At 41.7% G+C, this 27,807-nt stretch overlaps 2 protein-coding genes across 2 annotated transcripts in view; one reads left to right on the top strand and one right to left on the bottom strand.

Moving 5' to 3' along the window:
• TMEM266 (transmembrane protein 266) overlaps positions 1-25,953 on the top strand; it is an 89,654-nt gene extending 63,701 nt beyond the window's left edge. Inside the window, exons 10-12 of the mRNA XM_034066062.1 lie at positions 5,007-5,193; positions 15,944-15,994; positions 24,717-25,953. Of these exons, the coding sequence (XP_033921953.1) occupies positions 5,007-5,193; positions 15,944-15,994; positions 24,717-25,309 (831 nt within the window). The 3' untranslated portion in view covers positions 25,310-25,953. The remainder of the gene's footprint in view (positions 1-5,006; positions 5,194-15,943; positions 15,995-24,716) is intronic.
• ETFA (electron transfer flavoprotein subunit alpha) overlaps positions 25,844-27,807 on the bottom strand; it is a 28,827-nt gene continuing 26,863 nt past the window's right edge. Inside the window, exons 11-12 of the mRNA XM_034066061.1 lie at positions 26,794-26,874; positions 25,844-25,951 (exon numbers count right to left, since the gene is read on the bottom strand). Coding sequence (XP_033921952.1) covers positions 25,913-25,951; positions 26,794-26,874 — 120 coding nt within the window. The 3' untranslated portion in view covers positions 25,844-25,912. The remainder of the gene's footprint in view (positions 25,952-26,793; positions 26,875-27,807) is intronic.

Raw genomic sequence — 27,807 nt, 5'->3', positions numbered from 1 at the left:
TAAGTGTATTTTCACACTAGCCACATGTATTCAGCTCCCTCATGGGAGGGTGTGGACAGGCTCTTCTCAGAGGTGCAGAGTGACAGTGCATAAGCTTGGAATGTCAAAAATTCCCATTAAATATAAGAACAAACATTTTCATTAGGAGAACACTCAGGCACTGGAGCCCACTGTCAGGGAGGTTGTGGTATATACAACATTGGAGATACACATAACTTGACAGGACAGGCTTTTAGCAACCTGAGCTAAATGGACTTGCTTTAAGCAGGGTGGTGGAGTAGATGACCCTCACAGGTCCATTTCAGCCTATATTATGCTGTGATTCTATAAAGTTTTCAAATATATTTTTTCCATTGCAAAGTATGTTGGAACTTCCTGATAAAGGAACCCATGAGAAGCTACCAAAGTTCATGTGATTAAAGATAATGAGCACTGTATGTGTCCTGGTAAGTAATGTCAGTAGGTGTCTCAAGTGGACCAGTAGTCAATTTGTGATTATCTTGAGTCAGGAGATGGTTTTCTTTAGGATCTGTGACCACAAGTTATCTTCTACACACCAGCATTATTTGCTCACTGGTACTCTGTGGGAATTAGAAGGCTTTTAACACAGAGATGATACCTTTGAGTAAGTCTTAATTTAAACAAATCAAAGCATGTGTATAAGTTCATATGACTTTTTTCCCCTCAGGATATGGATAATATGCACCCTTCCTTACAGGCTGAAGGAAGGGTATTCTACCTGGAAATACAAAACACTGTTTTCTGAGTACAGCTTCCTGCAGTACTCTGTTATGGAGGCTCAGGTCTACATTCAGGTAGCTACATCAGCTTCTACTGCAAATAGAAATTTCATGTGTTTAACTTGGCCCAGAATTTTTAGTTAAAAATACTGTTATATTTTATACCTTTTAATGATTTATTTAACCTGCCCTGGACTGCATGACATGCAGTCAGAGCAATCTCATTAGCTCTTTTACACATTAGAACTGCCTGAGGTCAGTGTTCAATATAATGTTCAATAGATACAAGCACTTACAACATAATTTGCTCAGGCAGTCTCTCATTGAATTACACCTGTAAGGAACACCCAGTTCTCTTAGAGTTAACCTTTGATTTTAGTGGGTTGCTTTTAGTGCCTAAAACTGTATTCGAGCTTCTACAATATCTTGGGAGAATTTGTAGGTAATAATTGGAAACAGGTAATATTGAACTGATCTCCTGAGTAGATGCACGCTGAATATCTGTACTTCTTATTTAACTTTTCCTAGATATTTTATTGAAAGTCTTTTGCATTTTCTAAACTCAATCTTTATGATAAATGGCAATTTTTCCACCTAGTCTCTTTCTGAACATGCTAGAGACTTTAGAGAGTTTCAGTTTGCATTTGGAGGCAGCATATTGGGTTTTGGTTCTGTCTTATGGTCGGTGACTGTAGCAGTTACGGTTCTGCATCCCAGTGGAATATGTTGTGTGGATCAGTTTGCATTAGCAGCAGTGAATGTGGGAGTGAGATAAACACCATTATTTCAATGAGTACCCTCTTCCCAGTCAATAAACAAAATGACAATTACAGACATAATAGCCTTTAATTCTAACTTTCCACTATTGTAATGACACATACACTTCAGGGCAAACATAAATGGAACCTGAAAGCTGACCATGTGAGGTAATGGAAAAGTGGAAGGGAGAGCTTGTGTTAATCAGCTGCAGCTGTGTGGGTCTGTAGGCAACATTAGTTTCTGCTGTTATCTTTCTGAACATCTCTGTGTGCTATTATTCACCTTGCATGTAATGTTGATGTCCAGCATAGTGAGATGCTTCACTGTGCCTAGGAATTCAGTCCTCAGATCTGCTCTTGACAGTCTCATGTTCAGCTCTAGATTTTGGACCAGCTGAACTAGCTCAGGGTTAACAGCTGAAAATCAGACAAGCATGTGGCTTGTGTTTGCAGCTACCAATAAAAGAGTTCAGATACCACTTAAGTGTAGGCAGGACTTGCAACTTTTTCTAATCCTCAGGCAGAGAATGAGAGAAGCATTGCATGAGCCAAGACATCAGGTTTTGGTTTCAGTTTCTGCTAGTATGTGACATTAGTGCGATCTTCACCACCAGGTGCTTCCTCTGCTGCTGCAGCCACAACCATGTACTTCTGTCTTTCAAACATGAGATGGCAGCAAAGCCCCTTCTGTATTTAAACATTCGTCCTAGCTGTTCACCTGAGTAACTCTGTTAATAATTTTCTCTGTGGATTCCAGTTTCTCATGCTGTCTGTTTGGCTGGGATTCACTCAAGATAGTCATTTTCCCTCTATAAATAGGGAATCAAGAACTGCTTGGATAAAGTGTAGTTGTCCAACATGATGATTCCAGCAACAGTTGCTGCTGCGTGGTCCAGCGTGCCAGGCTAAGTAGTTCGTAGCTTGTTGGCAGAGCCATATTAAACAATACAATTTATTAACTCATCTTCTGCAAACTGGCTGGTGACTGGGCATGGAAACTGTAAAAGATTGACAAGACTGTGGATAGTTGGATGTGTTTATTGGAACATGTGAGTGGGCACCAGGAAGTCTGGGCTCTTCTGTCCATTTTTGCTGTAAGTTCACTATGGCAGGAAGAATCACCTGATGTGGTGCCTTTTTCACATCTGTAAAATGCACTGGTTACCTTCAAGCTTTTGATGGTTACAAGGTTCAGCCAATCATTGTAACTGCTTAAACTGGTTAAATTGAGTGGCAGAAATCCAATTCTTGAGCTGACTTTTAGATAGTTTTATCTGTTTGTTATAAAATATCTCCCAATTTTTATTCTTCCATGAAATAAACCCTAATGGTATCCTACCTCTAAACCTGAATTAAGCATTTTAGTGGCAATATTTCCTTTTCTGACACACAGGAGCATTTTTGAAGGATGAAATGCGAAATGTAGAAAACCAGTAGTGAGGACTAATGTTTGTTGCTTTTCAGTTTGATTGGTTACACAGTCATTAAAAGAACAACCCAAAAGCCTCCAGTTTTATTTATTGCTTATCATGTTTGAGAACATTTCTTCATTTAAACCAAGGGAATTTCTAACAGGGGAACTTATTCCCTTTAAAGGTGAAATGTAAGATTTTTTAATTTTTTTTCCTCGAAGTCAAGGATAAAACTTGAAGTTCTTTGTGTTGTAAAGCTGAACTTTTAGTGCTGAACCATGACAGGCAGTCCTGTCATGGCTGATTGATGTGTTCATATCGGCACCTTAACCCTCAGGAAGCTTAGGACTGGCTGGGAAAAGAGGACCAGTTTGCTGCTGCTTCCTAGCTGATAGATTGACACAAAACCCACCACCTGGGATCTGCCATGGAGGTGTCATTGAAGAAGCAGGGCTGTGTTTTGATGCTTGCTGATACTGAATCCTCTGACTGCCACTGTCAGAAGACCTTTGGTTAAGAGCAATGAACATTTCACGCAGCCAGCTGTCTGTAGCTGCCAGAGCAATGTCTGTTGATTTCAAGACAGAGAAAATGCTGTGTGCTTTGTTAGATCCCTGTATTAGGTGGTTTGAATGTGTTGTGGAAAGCTTAAACTGTCCTTTTGCTCCCTAGATTTGAGTCTTGCAGTGGGCCTTACAGTTATTGGTTCCTTCCCTTAAGCTCTGGAAAGCAGACAGTCTCCAGATGCGACAAACTGGAATCCCTTTTTCTTTCCTCTTTTTTTCTTCCTCAAATCTGCAGAAACTGTCTTGTTTCCCTTCCAGTTGCTTGCACAGCTTGGAGGAACTGCCGGTGCTCTGCAGCATGCCTGAGGTTCACACCATGTCTGATGTGGAACACAGTGGAACAAACTAGGGCTGCTGATGGATTCCAAAATCTGACAGCAGAGTAGATTTGAGTCAAGATCTGAGAGGCAAGAGCCAGAACCAGATTCATTTAGCCTACATGTTGTTACATACCAGTTTTCAAGCATCGAGGTGCTAATTCCGTCTCTGTTGTAAATGCAGAATGACGGGTGCAGTGTGGCTCACTGGGGCATCGTGCTCTCTGGTGGCTTTTCAGGCCTTGGACTATAGGAGGCCTAGCAATGCTAAATTTTAAATGCCTAAGCCTATTACTTGCCTCATTTGCTTTCCCCTCTCAGGCTCTCTATAATTAGACATGAGTTGGTCACTGCTGTACTACTGATCTTAAGAAGAGTTTAAAAAAGAGACTCTGCCACACAGCCCCACAGCTGTGAGGGGAAGGACAGTGGGATTTTGTAGTGCTTTTATAAGGTTATAAACGGTCTCTGCAGTCTCTCTAGAAAAATTATTTTGCTTCTTGTGTTGTGGAACACCCATGGCTGTCAAACACTAGATACACATGCTGTGTCCATCAACCAGATTGTACCTGGTAGCTTCTTTTCATCAGATGCCTGCTTTATAACACCAGTCATGAGGCAGATCACTTCCTGATTGCAGAAAGTCATTAGCTGCCATGGCTCATATATCTGAGGAGAGCAGCCAGAAAGGTAGCAACCTTCCCCAGGGTTTTCTGCACACTGTTGAGTACAGAAGATTTCAAGCTGGAGGAGGACTGTGGTGTCCCTTCCCCTTGCCCAGATAGTGGGGGAGGACCATTCTGAGTACTGTTTAGAGAACCACCTTTCTCATTACAAAGTCTAGAAGGTTAGGGATGTTTGTCATGAACCTAAATCCCTAGACACCTGTGGAGAGTGGTCTTATATGAAGATTTAATTTGATCTGGCAGTTTTAAAATTGTCCCAAATCATATCTTCAGGATGCAGACATGTACCAAATAGAAAATCAGGATGAGGCAGTCATTATTTTCAGATTATGTGAACAACAGTCCAGCTCACTTGGGCTTTAAGAGAACATCAGCAGCTTGGATGCACGTCCCAGCTCAAGCACATTTAATTTGCTTTCACCAGTCTATGGTTTAGAGACAAAATGAGTAATAGCTCCCAACTGTAGAATAGAGACTTCTGACTGTGCTTACATGACATAAATATGTGGTGGTTTTTTCTCCTATAGTTTGAAATCAGGCAGCTGAGGGCCCACCTTGCTCAGCAGGATTTGGATCTGGCTGCAGAGAGAGAGGCTGCACTGCAGGTCCCACATGTGCTGAACAAGCAGAGCAGCAAAAGGTACAAGGTGGTACCAACTGAAGATTCAGATGATGAAGCCACTGAGAACATCACTGAGTTGCGACCTCCACAAGGTGAGTGCTGCCTGTGTGCTGCTACCCACTGACACAGCTGATCCCTTGCATAGAGCTACCAATGCCACTAAAATGCCTTCACTCTACCAGTGAATTCATTACTTTCCCTGGAGACTGTATTTTCCCATCTTTACAAAGAGACTGTATCTGCTTTGAAGTGGCAGGAGCTGTTGTATTTGGGAACAGGTTCTGGACAGAGCCAATACAATGACTTGGGAAGAAAATGACTCTGATGTACCTTCCCAGTGTCTTCATGATTATATCCATTAAACACTAAAGAAGCAGCAGCCAAATCAGAATTGGCAAAAGGATAATCACTCAGAGGTAAAAGCAGGGAAATTGAGAAGAACATTGAAAACCAGTTTTGATCTGTGGCCACTTGCATTTCTGTGCCTTAGAGCGAACCCATATGTGAGCTGTGAAGCTTTGCTTTGCCTAGAGGCTGTGCTCTCACCGGGTTGCTAAAACTTGCTACTTCTGGCCAGCCCAGCCCAGCTGTGCTTGGGCAGGGCAGCTCTGGTGCCAGGAAAGGAGTGATGTGCTGTGTAGATGGTGAAGAGCAGTCCATTGTCTGTAGCTGTATGTTGAGCAGATGTGTGGTTCAGGAGAGTAGCAACAGTTATTTATTTGGATCCATTTTTATCACAAAAGTGCTAGACCAGAAGTGATTTTGGAAAAGGCATAGCTCTTTTTCCTGTGATCCCCCAACCCTAATGATAGAGTGCAGAATGTGTGTTTTGATTTTAGTGACATCTAATGCAATATTCCAGAGGAGACACCGCTTTCTACTTTAGTAGTTCTTCCTTGGACATCTTTGCTTGATTATCCTGGGAGATGAGCAGTATGTGGATCTATCTGAAGTAGAAGTTTGCATGGTATCTTTATTTGGGTCAAACTCCTTAGAATTCAAGGCACAGAAATACTTTAATCAAAAGGTTTAAGAGAGAAAGCTGACCAGATATTTTCAAATGTTAATCCTTTCTGTTCTCTACACAGTAATGGAAGCACATAGAATTGATTTCGTTTTTTCCTTTTTATAATATCTAAGTGCTAACCACACTTCAGCCATTAATTATTCCTGATTTTAAATTGTATTTAAAAGCAAACAGTTCAGCAGACTGCCCCCTAAAATGCATTTTCCCCTTTTCTGTAGTATTTCAGAGGTCTCCCCAGTGGATACGTTATAATTTATGCATGTATTCCTTGAGGGTTACATTTGGAACTGCGGAGTGTTGTACATGTTATAAGGAGGTTTCCTGAAAGTTTAGTGCTGTGGAGATTAATCTAGAAGTTCTTGTATCCAAGCTATTCATTCCAACATCCAGGTTAACACAACTGCTCATTCTTTGGATCTCCCTGTAAAATGCTGGCCACACATGCAATGAAATAGATGCACAATCTTCAGGTTTGGTTCCTACGTTCAGGAGAAGGCAGTTTCCCCTGGGGAAGGAGTGTCATGAGCCGGTGCTGCCTGTTTTTTCTCCTATCCACCTCAACTGGATCATTCTTCTCCAGCTCTCTCACCAATGTGCTGGCTGTTGCTGCAGCAGCTTTCACTATTATCCCTTTGGCATGCTGACAGCTTTTTCTTCATCTACACTGGTGGCTGATCTGACCAACAAAACATGGGCAAAACCTGAATGTGGTATGTCAGAAAGAAGAAGAGCATGTCTTCAGGTGAAGATGCCTCCATTTGCAGTGTGGAGGGGCTATATCTGGTTTGTGTAGGATACTCCTGAGACATGTCTCTGCAGAGCACAGGTAATTGAGCCATTTCCTGTAGGTCATTTCTTTATCCTCCTGCTTCTCACTTCTCACATGCTGTGGTGACACTGGCTGTGCTGTATTCAGGGCTTTCCATGTCACTTGCTCTGCCTGGAACTGGAAGCTACGAGTATTTTAACTCCTGACTTTTGGGTCAAGGGTTATGTTTTGTAAGTTATCCTCTGTGTCAGACCACATTAGGAATTGCTTTGCATCCGTTTTCTCTAAGCTGTGTTTTTCCTCCTTAAAGATTCCTGAGTGTTGCCTGCAGTTAATCTTTCTGTGTGCCACATGGCATTTGCGAGCTTGAAAAACATCTGCAGTTGCCTATTACACTGACTTGCTGGAGGAGAAATAAGGGACCCAGTCGGTAATACTGTTAAAAGAAAAGCTACAGTTCAAAGCCACAGTTCAGCTGTTAGGCAAAGCAGGCTCTGATGTGCTGTTCCCTTACACGCTGGCAGAGCATTAGCCTTACATATAACACCTGAAGGTAGGGTATGGCATGGAAAGCATGTGTTTGTGCCAAACTTAACTTTGTTAGCCTTCAAAAAATCACTGGCTTCAGAGAACCCTGAATTCTGCCAAACCAACAAGCTTGACTTGGCTAGAGTACGTACTGCATCAGAAAAAGGGATATTCCATCTCAAGCTAATCTTATTCCCCCCTTCTATATTGAACAATGGAAACATTCAGTGCAGAATACCTTAACTCCAAGGGGCTATGGAATAAGAAAGCATTGAGACTTTACTCATTTCCCTACCTGGGAGTTTTATGGGATAGTGTATAAGTTAAAGCTCCTCAGGGGCAGCTGTAGCTTGTAGTCTAGTATTTACACTGGATTTTGTGCAAGCATTTACTACAGCATTCAGTAAAGTTAGTCAGGTAACCACAACATCACATGGTACACACAACCTCTCAGGGGATTTGTGCAGAGAGACACACACTGTGGCCTGCACCAGGAGAGCTGTATGTGCTGGCTAATTTGGTAGCTTTCAGTACATGTTTTCTCACACCTTTTCTTTCTGCAGATCTCTTTGTATCTGAAGTGCCTTAATTGCTGGTACGAGACTGGGAGAGGCAAGAGCTCTAATCAGATAGTCACCAGGCTCTGAAAGTGTCCCATAACTGCCCGGCTAATATTTCATGCCTTTTCTTGAAGGACCATGTCTCCAGGCCGCTCAGCAGTAAGCTGCTGGAGGCCTGGGCAGTCCTGTGCTAATTCTCTGAATAATGAGCTGGTTGCTGCCTCACACACTTCTATCTGCCTAGAGCGGTTCACCAAGAGACCTCCTAGCATCATAGGCGTAACTCTGTGGAAAATGTATGGATCTATGGCATTTTCTAATTAATTTAGCTAAGAAGTGAAGAAGTTTTGAACAGAGGTTTTCTTTGTCTTGCCAAAATATTGATCTCCAAAGCAGTCAAATATGAAGGCTGAAACACGGGCTTTCAGCATGCAAGTCAAAGGGTACCATTATCAACAGCAGAGAGCTGATGGACTCAAGAGAAAGGCATGACTCTAGGAGCTATAAACCCGGGGTAGAGCTGTGACATCTGCTGCACTGTGAGCACTTCACTTAGCTTCTCTGCCTCAGTTTGTAAAGAGCTTAGGGTAAAAGCTGTTATATGCGAATGCACAGCTGCATCCCTAATGGTTTTCAGGACCATTGTGGTCAGCCTTTCCCTAAGAGAAAGGGAAATATCCTAAGTGCTGTCATCTCTTTTCTTCTTCCCAGAGACAGTTACCATTTGACATAATGGGAAATATTACCCTATCTGTTGATCTCTAAATTATAAAGGAGTTTTTTTTCTCTTGCTGTCTTCCTGCCTCATGCAGCCTGTAACTGGTCATGGTCAGAGTAACAGCTAATGTTTTCTGCTCCTGTACAAATCATTTTTAGTGTTTGGTATACAAAGCCCCAGGCTTCAGGGAATGCCAGGTTCACAGTGCCCCATATTGCCATTAATACTTCCTCCCAAAATTTATTATTCTTTAATCTCTCCCATAATATATGAATTAGAGTCCCTAGTGGAAATCCCTCATTTTCCTGCATATATCATTCCAGGTTTTGAAATTCTACAGTGCTGCCATAGTTTAAGATTAATATAACCACCCTTCTATTCCTTTGAGCAAGAGCCGGATTCTGGCTCTGTTACATCGGATTGCAGAAAGCTTATTTTAGCTATCCTGAGTCAGATTTCCATTTTTATGGACTTAGCAGTAAGTCTGTTGCTGTGGGGGACTGCTGCAATTTATGATCTTGCTTGGAGAAAAGTAAAGCTTGCTCTCCCCATCGGTACCCACCATTTTGGAAGGGAAGTACAATATCAGGAGGGGAACATGAAAAGTTTTGGAGTTTCAGATGCTTCCCTTATGATTATTCATAAGCTGTCTGGGAAGACAGAGCACAGCACTGGAGGGGTTTTTGTCAGTTGTTGCTTGCAAGGCAGTCTGAGCTGGTTGAACACTTCTAAAATCTAAGCCAGTTTCTTTGGTGATCATCTGTTAATGCTCCGAGAGCCCTGTTACTGCACAACAATAGATAAAAGTAGTTTATGGTTATTTTCAAATGTTGAAATGTATCTGCTTTGAAGCCTACTCCTGGAAATGGTTATATCTTAAGTGCACTCTACTTTCTGGTTAAACTCTGTGTATCTGTGGAAGAGTGAGGATTTGGCTTCTTCTAGATGGGTGCCTCTTTCAAGCTTTGTGGTTCTGCACTGATCATTCAGGCAGAAATCAAAGGAATTAAATGTTAAGCAACACTTCCATCAATGTGTGTGTAGTTAGTGAAGTTGGGCTCTTGAATTTCATATTCACCAAATGGGTGGGGTAGAAACTTTTGAGTTGCAGAAGTGGTGAGCATACAGTCACGTGTGTGAGGGGGAAGTTGTCTCTCACCATTAATGTAAAGAGGTGTGAAGACATGGCTGACAGGTAAAGGAACACAGATCTGGAACGTGTTCCGCTGTCCAAGTATGCTGCTTCTTTCACAATAACCCCTTTCATAAACAGATCGTGCTCCATGTGACAGCAGTGAGGTGTTCTGCCCCCAGCCCCCACCACAACACTGCTCCAGACTCTCCCTTTTCTAAACTTTTAGAAATCTTTTCCTAAATTCCCAGTCTATGTTTATTTAGTGCCGGTTTGTAACAATTTGTCTTTGAGTCCTTTCAATTAAATTATTCTTCTCTTTCCCTGATGTTTACCCAACAAATTGTTGTTTTTTTGGTAGCCATATTCTTTCTCAAATTTTTATTTTCTAGGCTCAGCAAATGTGTCTATTTCACAGGAACAGGCCCAAATTCCTCCGTGTTTGCTTCAGGCTGACTGAAACAAACCAACTCAGCTGTTGATCTGCTGATCCATATTCATAGAGAACAAGGTTGGGAGGAGCACTGAGAGGTCCCCCAGGCCATCATCTCCCCAAAGCCACCAGCCATGCTTGCACAAAGATGTCTTGCATCTCAGCCACACTCGGCACACAGTGCTCTTGCAGCACGATCTGCTGAAGCAAGGGCCAAAGCCACCCGATTTGTTGTCAGTTAAGAGTTTTGTTTTTCTGTCCCACCAGCATCTGCTGATAATGGAGCCTGTTGCATATACCAGGATTTCCTTCTGCATGACAACTTCCATTTTAGGTTGATTTCTTACTTACAACCAGGCTGTACCTGTTGCTCTTTTTTTGGTGCAAGGTAACTTTGGTTCCTCTTGAGGTGGTTTACCCACATGCTCAAGCATTCATCTAACCTCTGCAGGGACTGGATGTGCGTGTGAATTGAAGAGTTGTGTCAGTACTCCAGCTTGCACTGATGTGTCAGTCTGCCTTTGTGTGGAAAGCAAGGCAAGTCTCTTGGAAAGTGCCAGCTGGCTGTTCATATTTCCTATTGGCACAAACTTTCCTTGTTGCTAGAGGGAAAGGGAGACAGGCCTCCTAGGGCCAGCAAAGCAATGGGATAAAAACTCTGCTCAGGCTATCCTGCACAAGACCAGGATGGTTAATTAGATGGTACAGCACAGACTGGGGAGCATGCATGTGCCTTTACAAATGATCCTGCCCCTCTACTCTGCTCTTGTGAGACCTCACCTGGAGTATTGTGTGCAGTTCTGGTGTCCTCAACATAGAAAGGACCTGGAACTGTTGGAACAAGTCCAGAGGAGGCCACAAGGATGATCAGGGGACTGGAGCACCTCCCGTATGAAGACAGGCTGAGAAAGTTGGGGCTGTTCAGCCTGGAGAAGGCTGCATGGAGACCTCATAGCAGCCTTCCAGTATCTGAAGGGGGCCTACAGGGATGCTGGAGAGGGGCTATTCATTAGGGACTGTAGTGATAGGACAAGGGGTAATGGTTTGAAACTTAAACAGGGGAAGTTTAGATTGGATATAAGGAAGAAATTCTTTACTGTTAGGGTGGTGAGGTACTGGAATGAGGAGGTAGCGAATGCTCCATCCCTGGCAGTGTTCAAGGCCAGGTTGGATGAAGCCTTGGGTGATATGGTTTAGTGTGAGGTGTCCCTGCCCATGGCAGGGGGGTTGGAACTGGATGATCTTAAGGTCCAACCCTAACTATTCTATGATTCTATGGTTATATGTATTTACAAGTGAGCAGTGAGCTATGCTTGGACTGCTGAGAAGGAGCTTAGATCTGGCTGACAGTTTCGTGAAGTTCGGGTGGCTGAGGTCAGACAGATCTGGAATACCAGGGATTGCAGGGGAAAATTCAGTGGGCAGTTTGCCCCTGTGGATTGCACTTTACAAACACCTATAGATGCTTCAAGTACATTCTGTCATCTTACTGCACTGCAGTGTCACACTAGAGTTGTGTGTGCTGCTGTCATCACTGTTCTTATTTCTAGGAATGTTTAGAGGACAATAGCATGATCTTATAACTTCTGCCTTAAAAAACCTCCCTGCTGAGAGTGTATCTTAGTGTTTATTGCAAAGTGTGTTTCATGCTACGTTTCTTTCCCATATGTTTCTAAGTGGTACTTTAAGGAGAAGATGCCAGTGTTCAATAGCAGTGATGGAGATGAAAGATCTGCTTCTTTGGATTGCTTTCTGGAGGAAAGTGGGAGTAAGACATTGCTCTGTCCTGGGCACTCACATCCTCAGTGGGAGGCAGAAAAAATAACCTTTCAGTTCAGAAAATTCAGCCTTGGGAGACAGAAGGCAGTAAAATAAATGACAATTAAAAAATGAAGTAAAATAATAGTGAAATATTTCAAAAGAAATCCCTTTTTTAAGGCATCTAACCTAGAAGATGAGCAAATGGTATTTGTTGTACATGGGGTGGGGAGTTTTGCAGACTTGTTCACTGAAGTCATTGATGAAATAATTAAAGGTCACTGTTGAGGGATTATAGAACTAAAAGAGAGATCTGCCTCAGGTGGAATGTCATTTATGTGCTTCACCAAATTTGCTAGTTTTTTATAGGGCCAGGAGAGAGAGATTACAAAGTTCTCTCTTGGGTCAGTTCAGATTGTATGGGACTATGCTCTAAACAGTTTATTACCCCCTGAGCCATTTTAACGTGTGTTCCGAGTCTTTCAGGAAAAGAACAGGCAGATAATTGGAAAACCTTCATCAGAAATAATCCAGTAGCTGTCAGACAGATCCTGACCCAGAACAACACAGTGACAGAGGTTTGGTAGCAGGCTGAGAGATGGGACTTGGTTTGACTTTACTGCACTTACAGTCTTGCAGAGTTACAGTGTCAGGAGAAGCTCTTTTGGTTTTATGTGAGATAAGTAGGAGTCTGAGCAGCCTTCCCAACCAGACATTCCCTCCATCCAACGGAAGGCCCTGGCCATGCTGGAGTCAGCTCTCCTGTCCTTTTGTGGTCCCATGTTACTCTGCTGCTCACCTCTTATGGTTACATAGTTGGTGCCTTTCACTGGTCCTGATGCAGTTCCAGATGTCTCATTATGTCATGCTGTTTTGGCAGTCACTCACACCCCACCCCACAGTACTGGAGCAAATAATGCTCCTGTACCACAGAGAACAGCCTGTGTCTGATGTTTCCCATTGCTCTCGCTTTTCAGGAAAGATTGTAGAACCATCTTTGCTCACCACAAGGTTAGGATGGCATTTTGTGTAGGGAAGAGCTGGGAAGAAAATCGCTCTTCCCATTCTACCTTCTCGACTCACACCTACTGGATCTTCATCACCACATTCCTGGGGGGTAAAGGCTTTAATTCTTTACATGTAGATGTGGTGCTCAGAGACAGTCTGATGATGGACATGGCAGCATTAGATTTATATTTGGACTTGATGATCTTGAAAGTATTTTTCAACCTAAATTATTAATTCTATGATTCTTCCTTGGTGCATCTAGCAAGAAGATCCCAGTCACCATCCATGCTCATTTTCCTGAGGTTGCCATTTCCAGGGGAAATACAAGCAAAAAGCTTTTTCTCTCTACTTACTGCCAGTTCCTCGATAAATACCATTTGGGCATCATTATGGCTTAAGGACTCCTAAATGGAAAGTTTCTTTGTTGGAAAAGGAAGTGCAGGTAACATTGCTGTGTATTTGGAAAGATGGGTTTATTTCCAAAAAAAAGGAGGAAAACTGAGGCTTCTGGATCCTGAAAATTCCAAGCTGGCAGAAATAAGAAAAATAAGAAGATTGAACCAAACCAGGGCAACTGTGAAGAGTGAAGTGTTTCTTGAGACAGCTCCCCTTCTGGAGCCGAAACTGAAATACACTGACAACAGAAAACACTATGTAGAACTTAGATAACGTAAGTCTGACTGACCCTCTTGTAAAAGCTGGTCTCCCCTGCTTCCTGTCTGCCCCAGTAGTTGTGCTCCTGATCCCTTTTGACTGCACATACTGAGCAGCAGGGACTTCATCTCACTGTAGATCACCAGAAAGTACTGAAGCAGCATGGTGTGGTAGTGTGCAATGCTGGACTTATTTGTGTGTATGTTTTATAGGCACAAATAGTTGCTTTCAGTTTATTCAGTGTATTTGTAGTATGTTTTAAAACTCCTTGCTTTCAGCAATGTAGAATATAATGAGAGATAACTGGAATTGTTTTTGGCCTTTTCTGCCCAAAGCAGCTGAGACTCCCATGTGACTAAGATGAGTTTGTTAATTGTCAGTTTGCTTTAATGTAATGATTCAGAAGCTTAATCTGTTGTTGAAATATTTATTCAGCTGTTGTTGTTCCATTATTTTTTATTGTCTTTTATTCATAGGAAACTATTCCAAGTAAAAAGAAAGTATATAAGTAAATTATATTTTACATGCACATGTGTTTAAATTTAGAGATAAATCATTAGGCAATGTAAAACAAGGACATAAGTAAGGCCATCCCGTAATAACATAAAACACCCCTTAACACTGGCAGCTTTCCCAATCCTGTCTGCAGATGGTTCCAGGTACAGCCAGGACAACGGGTGATTTTCCTCTCCACTCCAAGGGATTCAGATGGGTGGGTGTATTACAGGATTTCCTGTGCAGGTGTTGGCATTGGGCTTTGCAGTCTACATGTCTCTGCTAAATCGGTTTGAAAGTACCTGACTGGTTTGTAAACAGTGCCCTGGTATGTTCTGTGAGCTGGCAGAGGTGGCCAGGGCAGTAATGTGTGCAGTCCTGAAAAGACTTGGTTTGAACCTTGCTGTAAGACCCAACAGGTAGATGAGTAACTGTTCCAAGTTGTTTTCTGAGTTCAATTCATACCATCATGGCATTTAGGGCAGGCTCTATGAGGCAAAGGAAGTGAGAGCACCATGGCCCCCATTCCTGCCTGGAGAGTGGCCATGTGCTTTGAGGGGTGCCCCCATGTGCAGAAGCTGCCATTATCCTGGCCCAACTGTGGTTCTGTTTTCCATGTGGCTCTGCTTAGAATTAGACTGGAACTGCATTCCTAACAATACAGGCAGGTATTGTCTGGTGGTAGCTGAAGATTCCATGCCTGAACAAGAATCTGTATCTATACAAGATGGCAGGTTTGGTGGCATTGAGAGTATAAATTATGCATGCTTGAAATGAAGTGTATTTTAGTAGCAGATAGCTGAAAAGCCTTGCAATGTACCCCTAATTCAGCGGCATTGCCTTGAGCTGCTCTGAGGCCTCTTTTTTAAATTCAGACATTAGCACAAAGCACACCTCTGACTGCAGGCATTTAAAGATCAACAAGGGCTGAAAAAGCTTTTAAGATTCAGTGAAACCAGGAAAACAACCACGTTGCCTTTCAGTGTCAGGTTAGATTGCCTTCTTATGAGTGCAGCTATTTCAGGTACAGAGTGCTTGGTGGTTTGGGTCTTGTTGTGTGGGGAAAGTGTTGCTCAGAAAACATCTGTTTCCTTCACCTGCAAACCACAATGTGCTGTGAAGAGGCAGGACTGCAGCCACAGAGGCCCAGGGGGACGAAGGAAATCTGGCTCAAAGGGATAAGCATGGTTTTCTGAAACACCATATCAAAAAGAGCACTTAAAAGGAGAGAATGCTTTTAGAGCACACGATACACTGCAAATTAGGCAGGTCAGATTGCTTGTGAGCTTGAAATTCTTCCTGGGTTGCCAGTGCTGTTTTCTCAGCAGCAATATCTGTGTCCTGCTCAGAACTGCAGCGTGAGGAGTTTGTTGTTTTCTTCTTCAGCAATTGTAAAATGTTCTGCTTTTCTGTAAAATAACAGGACGTCTTCTGAACTCTGCATGAGCAGGAGAGCTGCTGCTTTCCCCTCTGTGCTCATGTCTTTGTTTTTATCTTACCATTACTGAATTTCAGATGTAGCTCTTAACATACATACTGCAAGTGCAGAACTACACCCTTGACTTGTGAAAACCTGTATAGTATATTTTAAACCAACCAGTGTATTAGTGTTGTGTGTTGCCAAATCCCACCTGGTCTTCTGGCCTAAAAATACACAAAAGGTGATGCATACAGGGCAGAGGACAGCCTTCCACAGGGTGGAATTTCAACTGTTTAATCAACTAAATGGTCTTCTAACAGCTCCCTTTTTGTTCTTTTAGAGGATGACATGAATAATTACATCAGTCGATACTACAGTGAACCAAGCAGTGGTAAGTTTTGCTTGATATTGTGTGACCTGTGTTTTTACACTGCCCTGGTGTGCTGTAAACCAGGTAAGGCTGAACAGTGATGCAGATTGATCCACCATGGATCCATCCTCAGAATGAAACCCACCATGACATCTGTTGGTTTGCTCCATGGAAGATTGTACCTGAATTGTAATTCTCTAGTGGCTGAAGGGCCCAAAGTTTGCTCCTGCTGAAGACAGTCATAGTAGCTTGGAGCTCTGGGAGAGGTTAGTTCCCCCGAGGTAGGCTGTCCAGGCTGCAGAGTGGTTCAGATGGACCCGAGAATGAATGGCAGGGACAAAACAAAGGCAGAGAAGGGGAGCAGTGCCTTAGCCCAGTGCTCTGCTGGTTGACCTGAGTGGGAAGAACGTCAGCAGCAGGCATGGGCCCTGCCCAGAGCTCCGGTTCAGCCACTGTGGTCCTGCTGTCACAGGGGCTCTCGGCAGGGCTGGACAGGCAGCAGGGTGGGGAGCACTTCCCTACCTATAGAACACTTACTGGAAAGAGAGATAAGCTGTGTAGGTATAATGTATTACTGATGTATATCCCCACATATACATGGCGATATATAAAAAAATGTGTGTCTGCATACACACATATATAAAATATGTATATATGTGTGTACATGTATGCATATAATGCATTATATACGTACAGCCCATACATACATCCCTATATATAGTATGTGTACACACAGTGAAATATAATCATATATAAAAAGATACATATATCTATATAAAGATGTGTCTGTGTATAGACATACATATTAAATAGAATAAAATGTATCTATATGTCTATGCATATAAATCTATAATGTATTATATTTTCCTATTCTACATATATACACAGAAACCCAGATACAAGTATCTATATATAAAAAATGTAAGTAAAAATACATACGTTTGGACATATACTTGTACAAGGTTATCATGTATGTATCTCCCTACAAATATGAGAAGATTTATACATACAAAACAGGTATGTGTGTGACTCTATATACATATAAAGGTGAGTGTAAGAGGCTATGTCCATATATACATAGATAATTTATCTAAATATAAATATTAAATACATTAAAATATATAAAGATATATGTAAAGGGTGGGGTGTGGGGAAGGAGGAGAGCTGGTCTCATGTAAAAATGTATATATATGTGACATATATATTTATAACCCCATATATTCATGCGCACCCAGATATATGCATATCTAGAGGTGTATATGTAACATAAGAATAAATGAAAGCGTGTATAAGTGTATGGTAGTTAATATATATATGTGTATAATGTATTATATGTCTATATCCTGGTAGATATATCTATATACATTGATATACAGGTGGAGACATATATATATATATATATATATATATACTTATTAAAGACATGTTTTTTCATGTGTATATAAAAATCAGAGAAGTGACAGTGTCTGTGTATATATATATATACATATGTATTCTGTATTATAAAATCTGAATGTATGTATGTGTATATATATAGCTATGTCATATATCTCCATATAGATGTCCACATATATATGTAGATATATGTGGCTATACATTGAGGTATATGAATATATGTCTACATATATTTCTATATATGTAAAGATCTATAAAAGTGTGCACAACTGTGTATACATATTTTATAAGTATTATGAATATGCATGTAGGTATTTTTAGACATTGATATGTATACATAGATATGACTGTCTATACATAAGTCTAAAGGGGGGACTGTGTATGTATGTATAACTGCATATGCATAGATACATTGTTAAATACAATAAATATTAGAAGGTGTGTGTCACTGTATACTTCTATAGTATGTATAAAGTGTGTGTATACACATATATCATGTATATGTCTGTCACCATATAGATCCATAGGGTTATAAAAACACATTTGTATGTGAAGATATAAATACATGTGTGAGAGGAACTGTTTATCTACAGATATTTAATACATATAAAAAGTGTTTAAGTGGCTATATATACATGTATTTTTAATATGTAAAATATTCTTTGCTGTAAGGGTGGTGAAGCACTGGAATGGGTTGTCCAAGGAAGCTGTGAATGCTCTATCCCTGGCAGTGTTCAAGGCCAGGTTGACCAGAGCCTTGGGTGATATGGTTTAGTGTGAGGTGTCCCTGCACATGGCAGGGGGTTGGAACTGGATGATCTTAAGGTCCTTTCCAGCCCACACCATTCCACAATTCTACATATTTCATACAATACAGATACATAGGTGTGTGTATCATGTATAGGTATAATGTATTATATATCTCTATCCCTATATATGAATTCCCTGTGTAAATATACCCCCACAGAAAAAAAAATAATGGGGCATGGGAGTGTGTGTGTCTTATTTTAAAGTTAGTAATTTTATATTTTAAAAGGGCTGTGAGAGAGACTGTTCCTGTATCTTTTTAATCTTACGGAGCAGTGTTATTATGTATAATCTGTATTACGTGTCTAGTTTATGTGTAAACCGTATGAGTGTGTATATATACATACGTAGGTATATGGTATTTTGTATGTAAGTATATCCCTATACAGCCCCTTATATGTGTGTGTATAAAGCCAGATATGAACTTAGGTAAAGATCTGTATAGCTATATGGGTATTATATATATGTATAAAATATATGTAAAGCTGTATATGTGTGGGTGGGCATGTGAGAGCCTGTGTGTACATGTATGCAGTTTATGTATTCGAAAACCCGTGTTTTGTATACATGTGGTGGTGCATCCCCCCATCCCTTGTACCATGTCAAGCTCTCAGGAATACCTATCAAGCTTCTACATGAGGAGTCGGCAGTGACATGTCCCTTGCCCATAGCTGTGCCTCCTGCTCCCTGGCTAAGGCAGGAAGTGAGAACTGGGATAACCAGTCACCGCTAGCCGCCCTGGAATACTCCTTCCCTGAGTGGAGCCTGAGTGGAACGGTACTGTTGGTATGGGAGGTTTGAAGATGTCTAGTAAGCACTAACTGGGAAATGTGCTGGTGACTAAAGCCCATCATCTTGCAACCCTGTAAATCATGGTCAAAAGTGAGGCCTGTAGAGCTCTCCTGGAGCACATCCCCATATGGGACCATGAGAACCATCACTGAAAGGCAGAACCTGCAGAAGTCCCCCACTTCTGGAGACGCGGCCCTTCCCCCTGAGAAGCGTCAAGACATAAGAACAGTTCACTGCTTGGAGGGGAATTTTCAACAGGTACCTTATATATCATCTGTATATATATATATGTGCTTATGGATTGTTACAGCAACTGCAGTAAATGCTGTTGACTCATTTAGATGTGCCTTAAAGCTGCGATCTGCTGACACCTGTATGCCTTCAGATGTAAACTGTTGTCCCAGACTAAGATTGTATCCAGCTGCACCTGGGCTCCTCTGGGAGTTTAGAGAGCAATGGAGTCTAGTCTGAACCTTGTGACTCAATGGGAGGGTCTCCCTTACCCTTTGTGCCCATGGTCTGTGGCAGCCACTTTTAGCTTGATTGTATGCCACTGTTCCTCGGTGTGCTCCCTCCATGCAGTACCAGGGTGAGCCTTGCTGTCACTTTCTGTGACCTCATGCCTGTACCTATCAATGAAAATTGTCTTTTCCATGATGCTCAGCTTTGATGGTGGCTCTGTGAGTGATTCTGAACCACTCCTCTCTCAACAGTAAAATGTGTGTACATGGTTAAGTAGCTAGCTCATAAATGGAGGTACTTGTATAGATAAAGATGTGTATATGAAGCCTATATCTGTGTGTGTGTATGAGATTGTCTCTCTACATACAAATTTTATATATATTTACATATATATAAAAATGTGCACACAGAGATACAACTTTTTAGAGGTATGCAGTATTATTTGTATTTATGTGTATCCCTCTGTATGCAACCCAACTGTATATATTACATGGCTATATATGAACATATACATATGTGCATAGGTGTATGGCTGTTTAAAAATGACAGATGAAAAGGGGGTGGGTGACATCTGTGTATATACATGTGTGCGTGTTCATGTATAGGTATAATGTATTCTGTATATGTATATCCCTATAGATACATTCCCCATGTATATACAGATATACACATTTATATAAAGCATTATATATATGTGTGTGTATATATATATATATATATATAGATATACACACACATGCACACACATTGTGTACTATATATGGGGAGGATATAGACACACATATTCCCTGTATCTATATGTATAAATCTGCATGTGAAGATTATGTGTATGCATCTGTGTATACACGTATCTGTATTTAATATGTGTGTGCATATTTATACATAGGTATATGGTGTTGGAGATGTACATCTCCATATACATCCCTTAATACAGATACATAAAAAAGTGTGTATACACATAATTTTATATGTATAATAGGTAGTACATATAAAATTGATGTGCTGTGTGCTTGTTTTATATATTCCTGTATTTACATTCCCTGTGTATCTATACAGCGTGAGTAATGTATCTATAAACCTAAGTATGCGCATGTGTGAGAGAGAGAATGTGCAGGTATATTCTATGTAGAGATAATACTTATGTAAAAGGATACGGATTATGTAGTACATGTGTCAAAAGTCTGTATGTACATATATGTCTATACATGGGGGTCCTTATACACACACACACATTCCCCATACCAATAGGGCTAATCTCTAAATATTGCATATATATAAAACTTGTGTGAACACCTATATATAGATACATAGATATATGGTACTTATTAGGTTTGTGTGCATATGTATAGGTAGGTGGTAGTATTTATAGACATATAATCTGTATTAATCCCCATTATACAGCTATGATTATTTAGAGATGTGTATATATATGAGGGTCAGTAAAGGGGGGGGCATGTACAGGCATAATGTATTTTTAACATATGTATCTATACACATACGTAGAAAAGCATATACATGTGTATTATGTAAAGGGAATGGGCATGTTTAAGAATAAATCTGTATTTAAATAGGGGACTGTTACAGAGAGCATGTCTCTGTGCATGCGTCTCCAAGTGTGTGTTTCTGTGCATGTTTATGCATAAATCTGCATGTCTGTGCGTGCCCATGTCGGTGCCTCTGTGTGCATGCCTGTATGCCTGGTTGTGTGTGTGTACACGTCTGTGAGCATTTCCATGTGTCTGCAGTATGTGTGCATGTCTCTGCATTTTTGTTGGCATGTCTTTGTATGGCAGCACGTTTGTCTCAGTATGCGTGTGTCTGCACATGTCTGTGTCTATTTCTGTGTATCTGTCAGTGCATGTGCCCATGTGTCTGTGTGTGCCTGTATGTGTGTCTTTGTGCGTGTGTTGGTCTGAGTCTGCATGTACCTGTGGTTGTGCAAGTGTGTCTGTGTCTGCACGCATGTCTCTGCATGCACGTGTCTGTGTGCTCATCTTAGTGTCTGTCTCCCTCTGCCTGTGTATTCATGTGTCTGTGCATGTCTGTTTATGTCAGTGCTTGTCTGCCTGCGTGTCTGTGCCATGCCTGTGTGTCTATTTGTGTCTGTCAGTGCATGCCTGTGTCTGTATATGCATGTGTCTGTGCATATGCATGTGGGTTTGTGTGTGCCTGTGCATCTGTGTCAAACTGTTTCCATCTGCGTGTGCACATGCCTGTGTGTTATCTGTGGCACTGCATGTGTGCATGAGCATTTATGCACTCATGTCCATGTGTATGCCTGTGTCTGCATGTACCTGTGCACACATGCCTGTAGTTGTGCAAGTGCCTCTGTGTATTTTTGTCTGTATGTCTGTGCATTTGCCTCTTCATGTGTCAGTGCGTATGTGTCTGTGTGTGTAACTTTGTGGGATGCAGAAGACCTGGGAAAAAAGGTGCACACCATGGGTTGAGGTTAGAACAGTTTAATGTTGATGTAAAATATCACAATATAACAACAGTACTAATTAATAGGGGAGAGGGAGAGAGGAGGAAGAAATAAACCCACACACACATTTTGCCCCTGTCTGTGTGGATAAATCACTATATAAAGATGATGTATATGAAACAGGTGTGTGTGGGTAAAGGAAGCTTTGTACATACACTTATGTATTATACCTTTTGTGTATGTGCACATACAGTATTAGTTGTAGCTGTATCTATAGATATCCCTCAAATCTACTTAGAGATCTATAAAAAGGTGTGTTTGGGTACAGATTTTATATAATTTTGTATGTATATAAATATACACATAGTATAAGTTTATATATACACACAGATGTTATACATATATACATATATGTAAAAATATACATATAAAATTTTATATTGTTGTCTCACATATAACAGCTACCACTGTGTGCATGCTCAAGTGTAATGTAGTACATATCCATACATATGTATATACATACACACATTCCCTGTGTAGCTACACACAAACATACTTATTTATATACAAAGATAAGGCTGTGTGTGTATTCTATTTATAGCTAGCTAATGATAGGTAGGTAAAAAGGGGACACTATGTATTATATCTGTATGTACCAACTCTGTGTGTATATATGTATGTATATCTTATCAAATATGGGCCTCCTAACACCCCCCCCCCCAATATCTGGATCATTTTATACATATCTGTGTATATATACGCAACATGTGAGACACTGTGTATAGACACACACAAGCATATATTGTATAGTATGTATGGACCTGCATATAGGTTTACAGTACTGTTTTAGATGTGTATTTCTCTGTAATTTATCCCCATTCTACTGGTGGCTATGGCTATAAAGAGACATGTCTGTCTATAAGTGTGTGTAAATATATAGCTATATAAACTGGGGGGGGGGGGCTGTTTGTATATAGGTATATTTTTTATATTTATCTCTTATATATATATGTGTGTATGTATACATATATGTATACAGAAATATACACATATTTATATAAAGCTAGACAGAGTGAGTGTATTCGGCTTAATGAGACAATTATGTGTATTTAAAGGGAGGACAATGTACTATATTGTATAAAAAAGTCTACATTTATAGGTATTATACAAGGGGTCTTATATACATACACATATTCCCTTTATCTATATTTATCTCTTTATACAGGGGTATCTTTATAGTTCTGTATAAAGACTGTATATAAAGGGAAAGGTCTGGGGAAAGGAGCGAGTATATATATGTATCTATGTATTTTATGTATGCATGTATGTATACATACAGGTATATGACAGAAATGCGTATACATAATATATTGGGGTATACATATATGAGTACAGTGTCTGCACAAGTGTATTATTTATAAAAAGCAGGGGTTGCGGTCATGTATAGATATGTATAATACTTGTATATCCCTTTATATACGTTCCCCATTTATATACATATACATAAATATTTCTAGATAAAGACAAGTGCAAAAGAGAGTGCAAGTGCATGTGTATTCTGTTTAATTACATGAATTTAAAGGAGGGACTATGTATGGGTGGGTATATAGATATGTCTGTACATATACAGGTATTACATATGGGAATTATAGAGACATATATATTCCTATGTGTAGGGATAAATCTGTATAAAGATTATGAATATATAAAGGGGGGACAGGCATTGTGTATATTAGACACATGTATATAAAGTACACATGTATCCGTATCTTAGCTTGATTAAAAACCATGTAAGGGGAGCATGTGTGTTCATATATAGGTATGATTATACATGTATATCCCTCTCTATATATACATTCCCATAGCTGTAGACACTTGCATACAACATGACAGTGTTGTGTGTGCTTTCTAACAGTAGATAATTACATGTATTTAAAAGGGGATACTGTACTGTATGTATCAAATATTTGTGTACATATGTAGATATAATGTATTCTATATCCAGTTCCTTATAACTATATATAAAGAATATGTGTGTGTGAGCAACTTGTGAAGATACCTACACTGTTTGTGTGTATGCACACATATTTGCTTAGAAAAAGGAGTATTTAATGACAGGTACATGGAGGTACTTGGAGGGGGGAGAGAGACTATGTACTTGTGTGTGTGAAGGCAAAGAAGGATCTGTGTGTATATACATACAGGTTTAATGTATGATATATGGAGCTCCATTATATATATATACACACATATATTTCTTCATATCTATACAGGTATATACAAAGATTGTGTGTGTATATATGTAAACATTTAAATAGTATCACATACGTCTATATATTAATAGCCCTCTCCTACATATTGATTGTACATCGATATACAGAAGATATGTTCATCTAGGCACAGGGATATATATTTCTTTTTAAAGCTGTACTGAGTAAACAGCTTTGGGGTATGTAATAATGTATAGATATATTTTCATATATATATGCACACACTGCATTTATATACATTATTTGTATAGACACAACATATTTAAGGGTGTGTGTATATAGTTAGAGGATATATAATTATAGATGTGTATGTATGCACATTTTATATAATATGTATACACAGCTGGAGGTATCTTGTATTATTTATAGATGTGTGTACACATTTTATATATACGGCTATATCTATCTCCATAAAGTTGGGTGTATCTATATGTCTATATGCATGTCTACAGCAAGCCCTGTAACTAAGGGGGAGGTGGTACATACATAGCTATGTTATGCAGGTATGTATGAAGCAGAGAAGCTCTAGGCAAGGGCAGTATGCACTCTACTCACTGGCAGTACTCACTCCTCTCTGCTCTCTTCCCTGCAGACAGCGGTGTCCCCGAGGCAGCCATCTGCGTGGTCACCACTGCTGCCATTGACGTCCATCACCCCAACATCTCGTCCGACCTTTTCACAGTGGAGGTGCCAATGCGCCTGGGCAGCACCGGGACGTCTGCAAGCGTCACATCGGGCAGCGCCTCGCGCTCCACTGTCAGCTCAGGCACACAGGCCTGCAGTGAGAGCAGCCAGACACTGGGCTCCTCCCCAGACTGCAGCACGGCCTGTGAGGACACTGCTGAGGCTGGCACTGCCCCACGCGCTGACCTTGCGCCCACCCGGCAGCGGGTGGCCCACGCCATGGTGCAGGAGCTGCTCTCATCCCTGTCAGAAGAGGCCTGCCTGGCACAGAAGGGGCTGGATCCTGTTAACCTGAAGCTGCCTAGCCCTGCAGGCTCAGCAGCCTCCAGCCCCAACCTGGGCCACCGCCTCAGTGTCTACAACTGCAGGAACCAGGAGAACCTCAATGTGTTCCAGCTGAAGCCACTCATCGACTGCCCACAGGCTGCCCCACTGATCGATGATAAGTTTGGTGCGCTCGGGCCACCAGAGCCACAGCTGGGCAGGGTTCCTAAGGCATAAAGGAGAGCCTGGGGACAACGGACAGCTGTGGGGACACATTCACTGTGCTGGGTCACATGGCTGCCACTGCTGGAGGCAACCTGTGCCATCCCCTGCAGCTGGGGGAAAAGCCAACCTCACCCCTACCTGCCACTGCCCTGATGGTGTGTGATGGACTTGCCATGCCACCAGCTCTGGGCCAGCTGCAACCTATGATGTCCTCTGGGGCACAACGAACCTTCCAGCAGTCTTGGGCCAACATGGACCCACAGTGCCTGGGGAGACAGACAGACAATGAACCTGGCCCAGGGGTAGGATATAGCTGCTGGACAGCTTAGGCCCAGCCTGGCCCCAGCCTGAGCACAGCTGGGAGGGGGGATGGGGAACAAGAATAAACACTGAGAAACAGATGCTGCCTTCTGCCTCATATCCCTGTTTTGCTTGTTCCCTTTCCTTCCTTCTCTAACTGCCTTCCCTGTCTTCCTTTCTTCCAGTCCATGCACCAACTCACTAACCACCAAGAAAAGGAACCCACCACCACAGTGACCCCACCTCTTTCTGGTACAATCCTTTATTTGCCCTTATTCTCCACCCCAGTTCCAGTGCAGGGTCCATCCCCGTCACTCACTTCTTCTTCAGGAGCTCCGTCATCTCTGGCACCGCCTGCAAACACCAGTGCTGGGGTAGGGTACGCTCTCCCTCTGATCCCCCACCCCCAAGTTCTCCCCCCTGCAGCACCCAGCCCCCCATTGTGGTCCCCAACCTCCCACCCCTCATGTCCAGCACAGCACTCCCCACTTCTCTCCTGCTGAATAAAGCTTCTTAATTATTTAAGAGCGCTGCATTTCCATTAGGTGGAAATAATGCATTCGTACAAAATTTATTAAGGAAATTGTCTACATGGTGTTTCTTCAGCATGCGACTTTGTCTCTGGCTCACAGGAAGGCCTGAGCTCACGCTGAGCCAGCGGGCACTATTTCAGCAATGGCATTAAGTGCTGGCAGTGTCTCTCACAGTGTGGCAGTGTGTGCTCACAGAGCCCCGGCACGCTCCCGCCAAGCACACATGTGGCCGTGTGCACACACAAGCCACAGGTGGGTGCACATGGGCTAGCTCACAGCACAGCTCTCCCCGAGAGAGCTGCAAGCTCCTCACGAGCAGCAGCCCAGGCAAAAGTCACAACTGCTCCTGCCACCAACACTGGAATGTTGTACTTCATGAAGCTTAAAAATAGATGCGAGCACCTATGTGCCATTAGTGCTTAGAATGGCTCATAGCCAGGAAACTAGAACAGAGCAGCCTGGCTGTGACACCCCCAGCACACTGATTGACAGCTTCTCTGTGCAGGGATCCAACTTTAAGCATGAAAACAATGAAATCAGAAAGCAAATTCTTTTTACCAAAACCACCTAAGGCAGACATCACAATACAATCTGGTCAGTGGTATTTGAGCACTGCTAGCCCAATGAACCAGTTATCCCACACAACTCCACATTTACCCTCACCTGAAATAAGTCTGCCACCAGGCCGAAGTCTGCCACTTGGAATATTGGAGCTTCTGGGTCCTTGTTAATAGCAACAATGGTCTGCAAGAAACAGTAAATCACCACATGAATATATATATATAGATATATAAACAAAGAGAGAGATTAATATCTAGGGCTGGCTCACATTGACAAACCTTATCCAGGAAGCCAAGCTAAGTTTTTCCCAAGCCCCTAGAATCAGAAGACAGGGCTAACGGCATTTTAACATCTTGTCCACCTCAAAAAAACAAATTAACCACCAGAAACAAACACCCCCCCCCCCCCCCGTAAGACTCTATCCCAGCTCACTGCATACATCAGTGCTATCCTTCCCTGTTGAGGAGTCTAGAAACAAAATACTACAAATGATTACCTGCCAGCTCAAAGCATCACCATCACAGAAATAACTCATTTAAAACAAGTACAATATAAACTGTGCCTGAAGGGACACATCATTTGGTTTGTCACACAGCAGAAAAAAGCAGATGGGGGAAATCCCAATGCATTGGTCCAGATAAATGTGGTTCAAACTCTTGGTTCAAACTCTGCCACTCAGGTAAATCATTCTGTAACTTCTGAGACAGCTTCTTGCAAAACAAACACAAATGGGTGACCCCACCAAAATCTATATACCAGGATGGGGAGCACTCCATAAAGGATGGGGGGAAAAAAAAGGACATGCGCTTGTGAAATGAGCCTTGCACCAGTGTGGGGTCAAAGCACAGCACCCCACTACTACCTTTTCATCCTGAGCCTGTTCTCAGACTCCTTGGCCAGTTCTGGCCTTGCAGTTGTGTGACACACACAAGGACCTGCCCTTCCCAGGCAGCCACAGCTCATGCATCTCCCTTACTCCCTCCCCTGAATGTACTCATTCAACAAATTCAGTGGCTCAGTAGCACACACCTCACAGCAATCACTCAAAGACACTGAGTTTAGGCCCACATAAATGTTTCTTTCATTATCAGGCCATTTGTACCCTGTGTCTCGCCA

The sequence above is a fragment of the Melopsittacus undulatus genome, chromosome 9 (genome assembly GCF_012275295.1).
Source record: "Melopsittacus undulatus isolate bMelUnd1 chromosome 9, bMelUnd1.mat.Z, whole genome shotgun sequence".
NCBI classification, from domain to species: Eukaryota; Metazoa; Chordata; class Aves; order Psittaciformes; family Psittaculidae; genus Melopsittacus; species Melopsittacus undulatus.
Note: the sequence above shows the minus strand (reverse complement) of the source record. Positions and strands in the feature narration are given on the sequence as shown.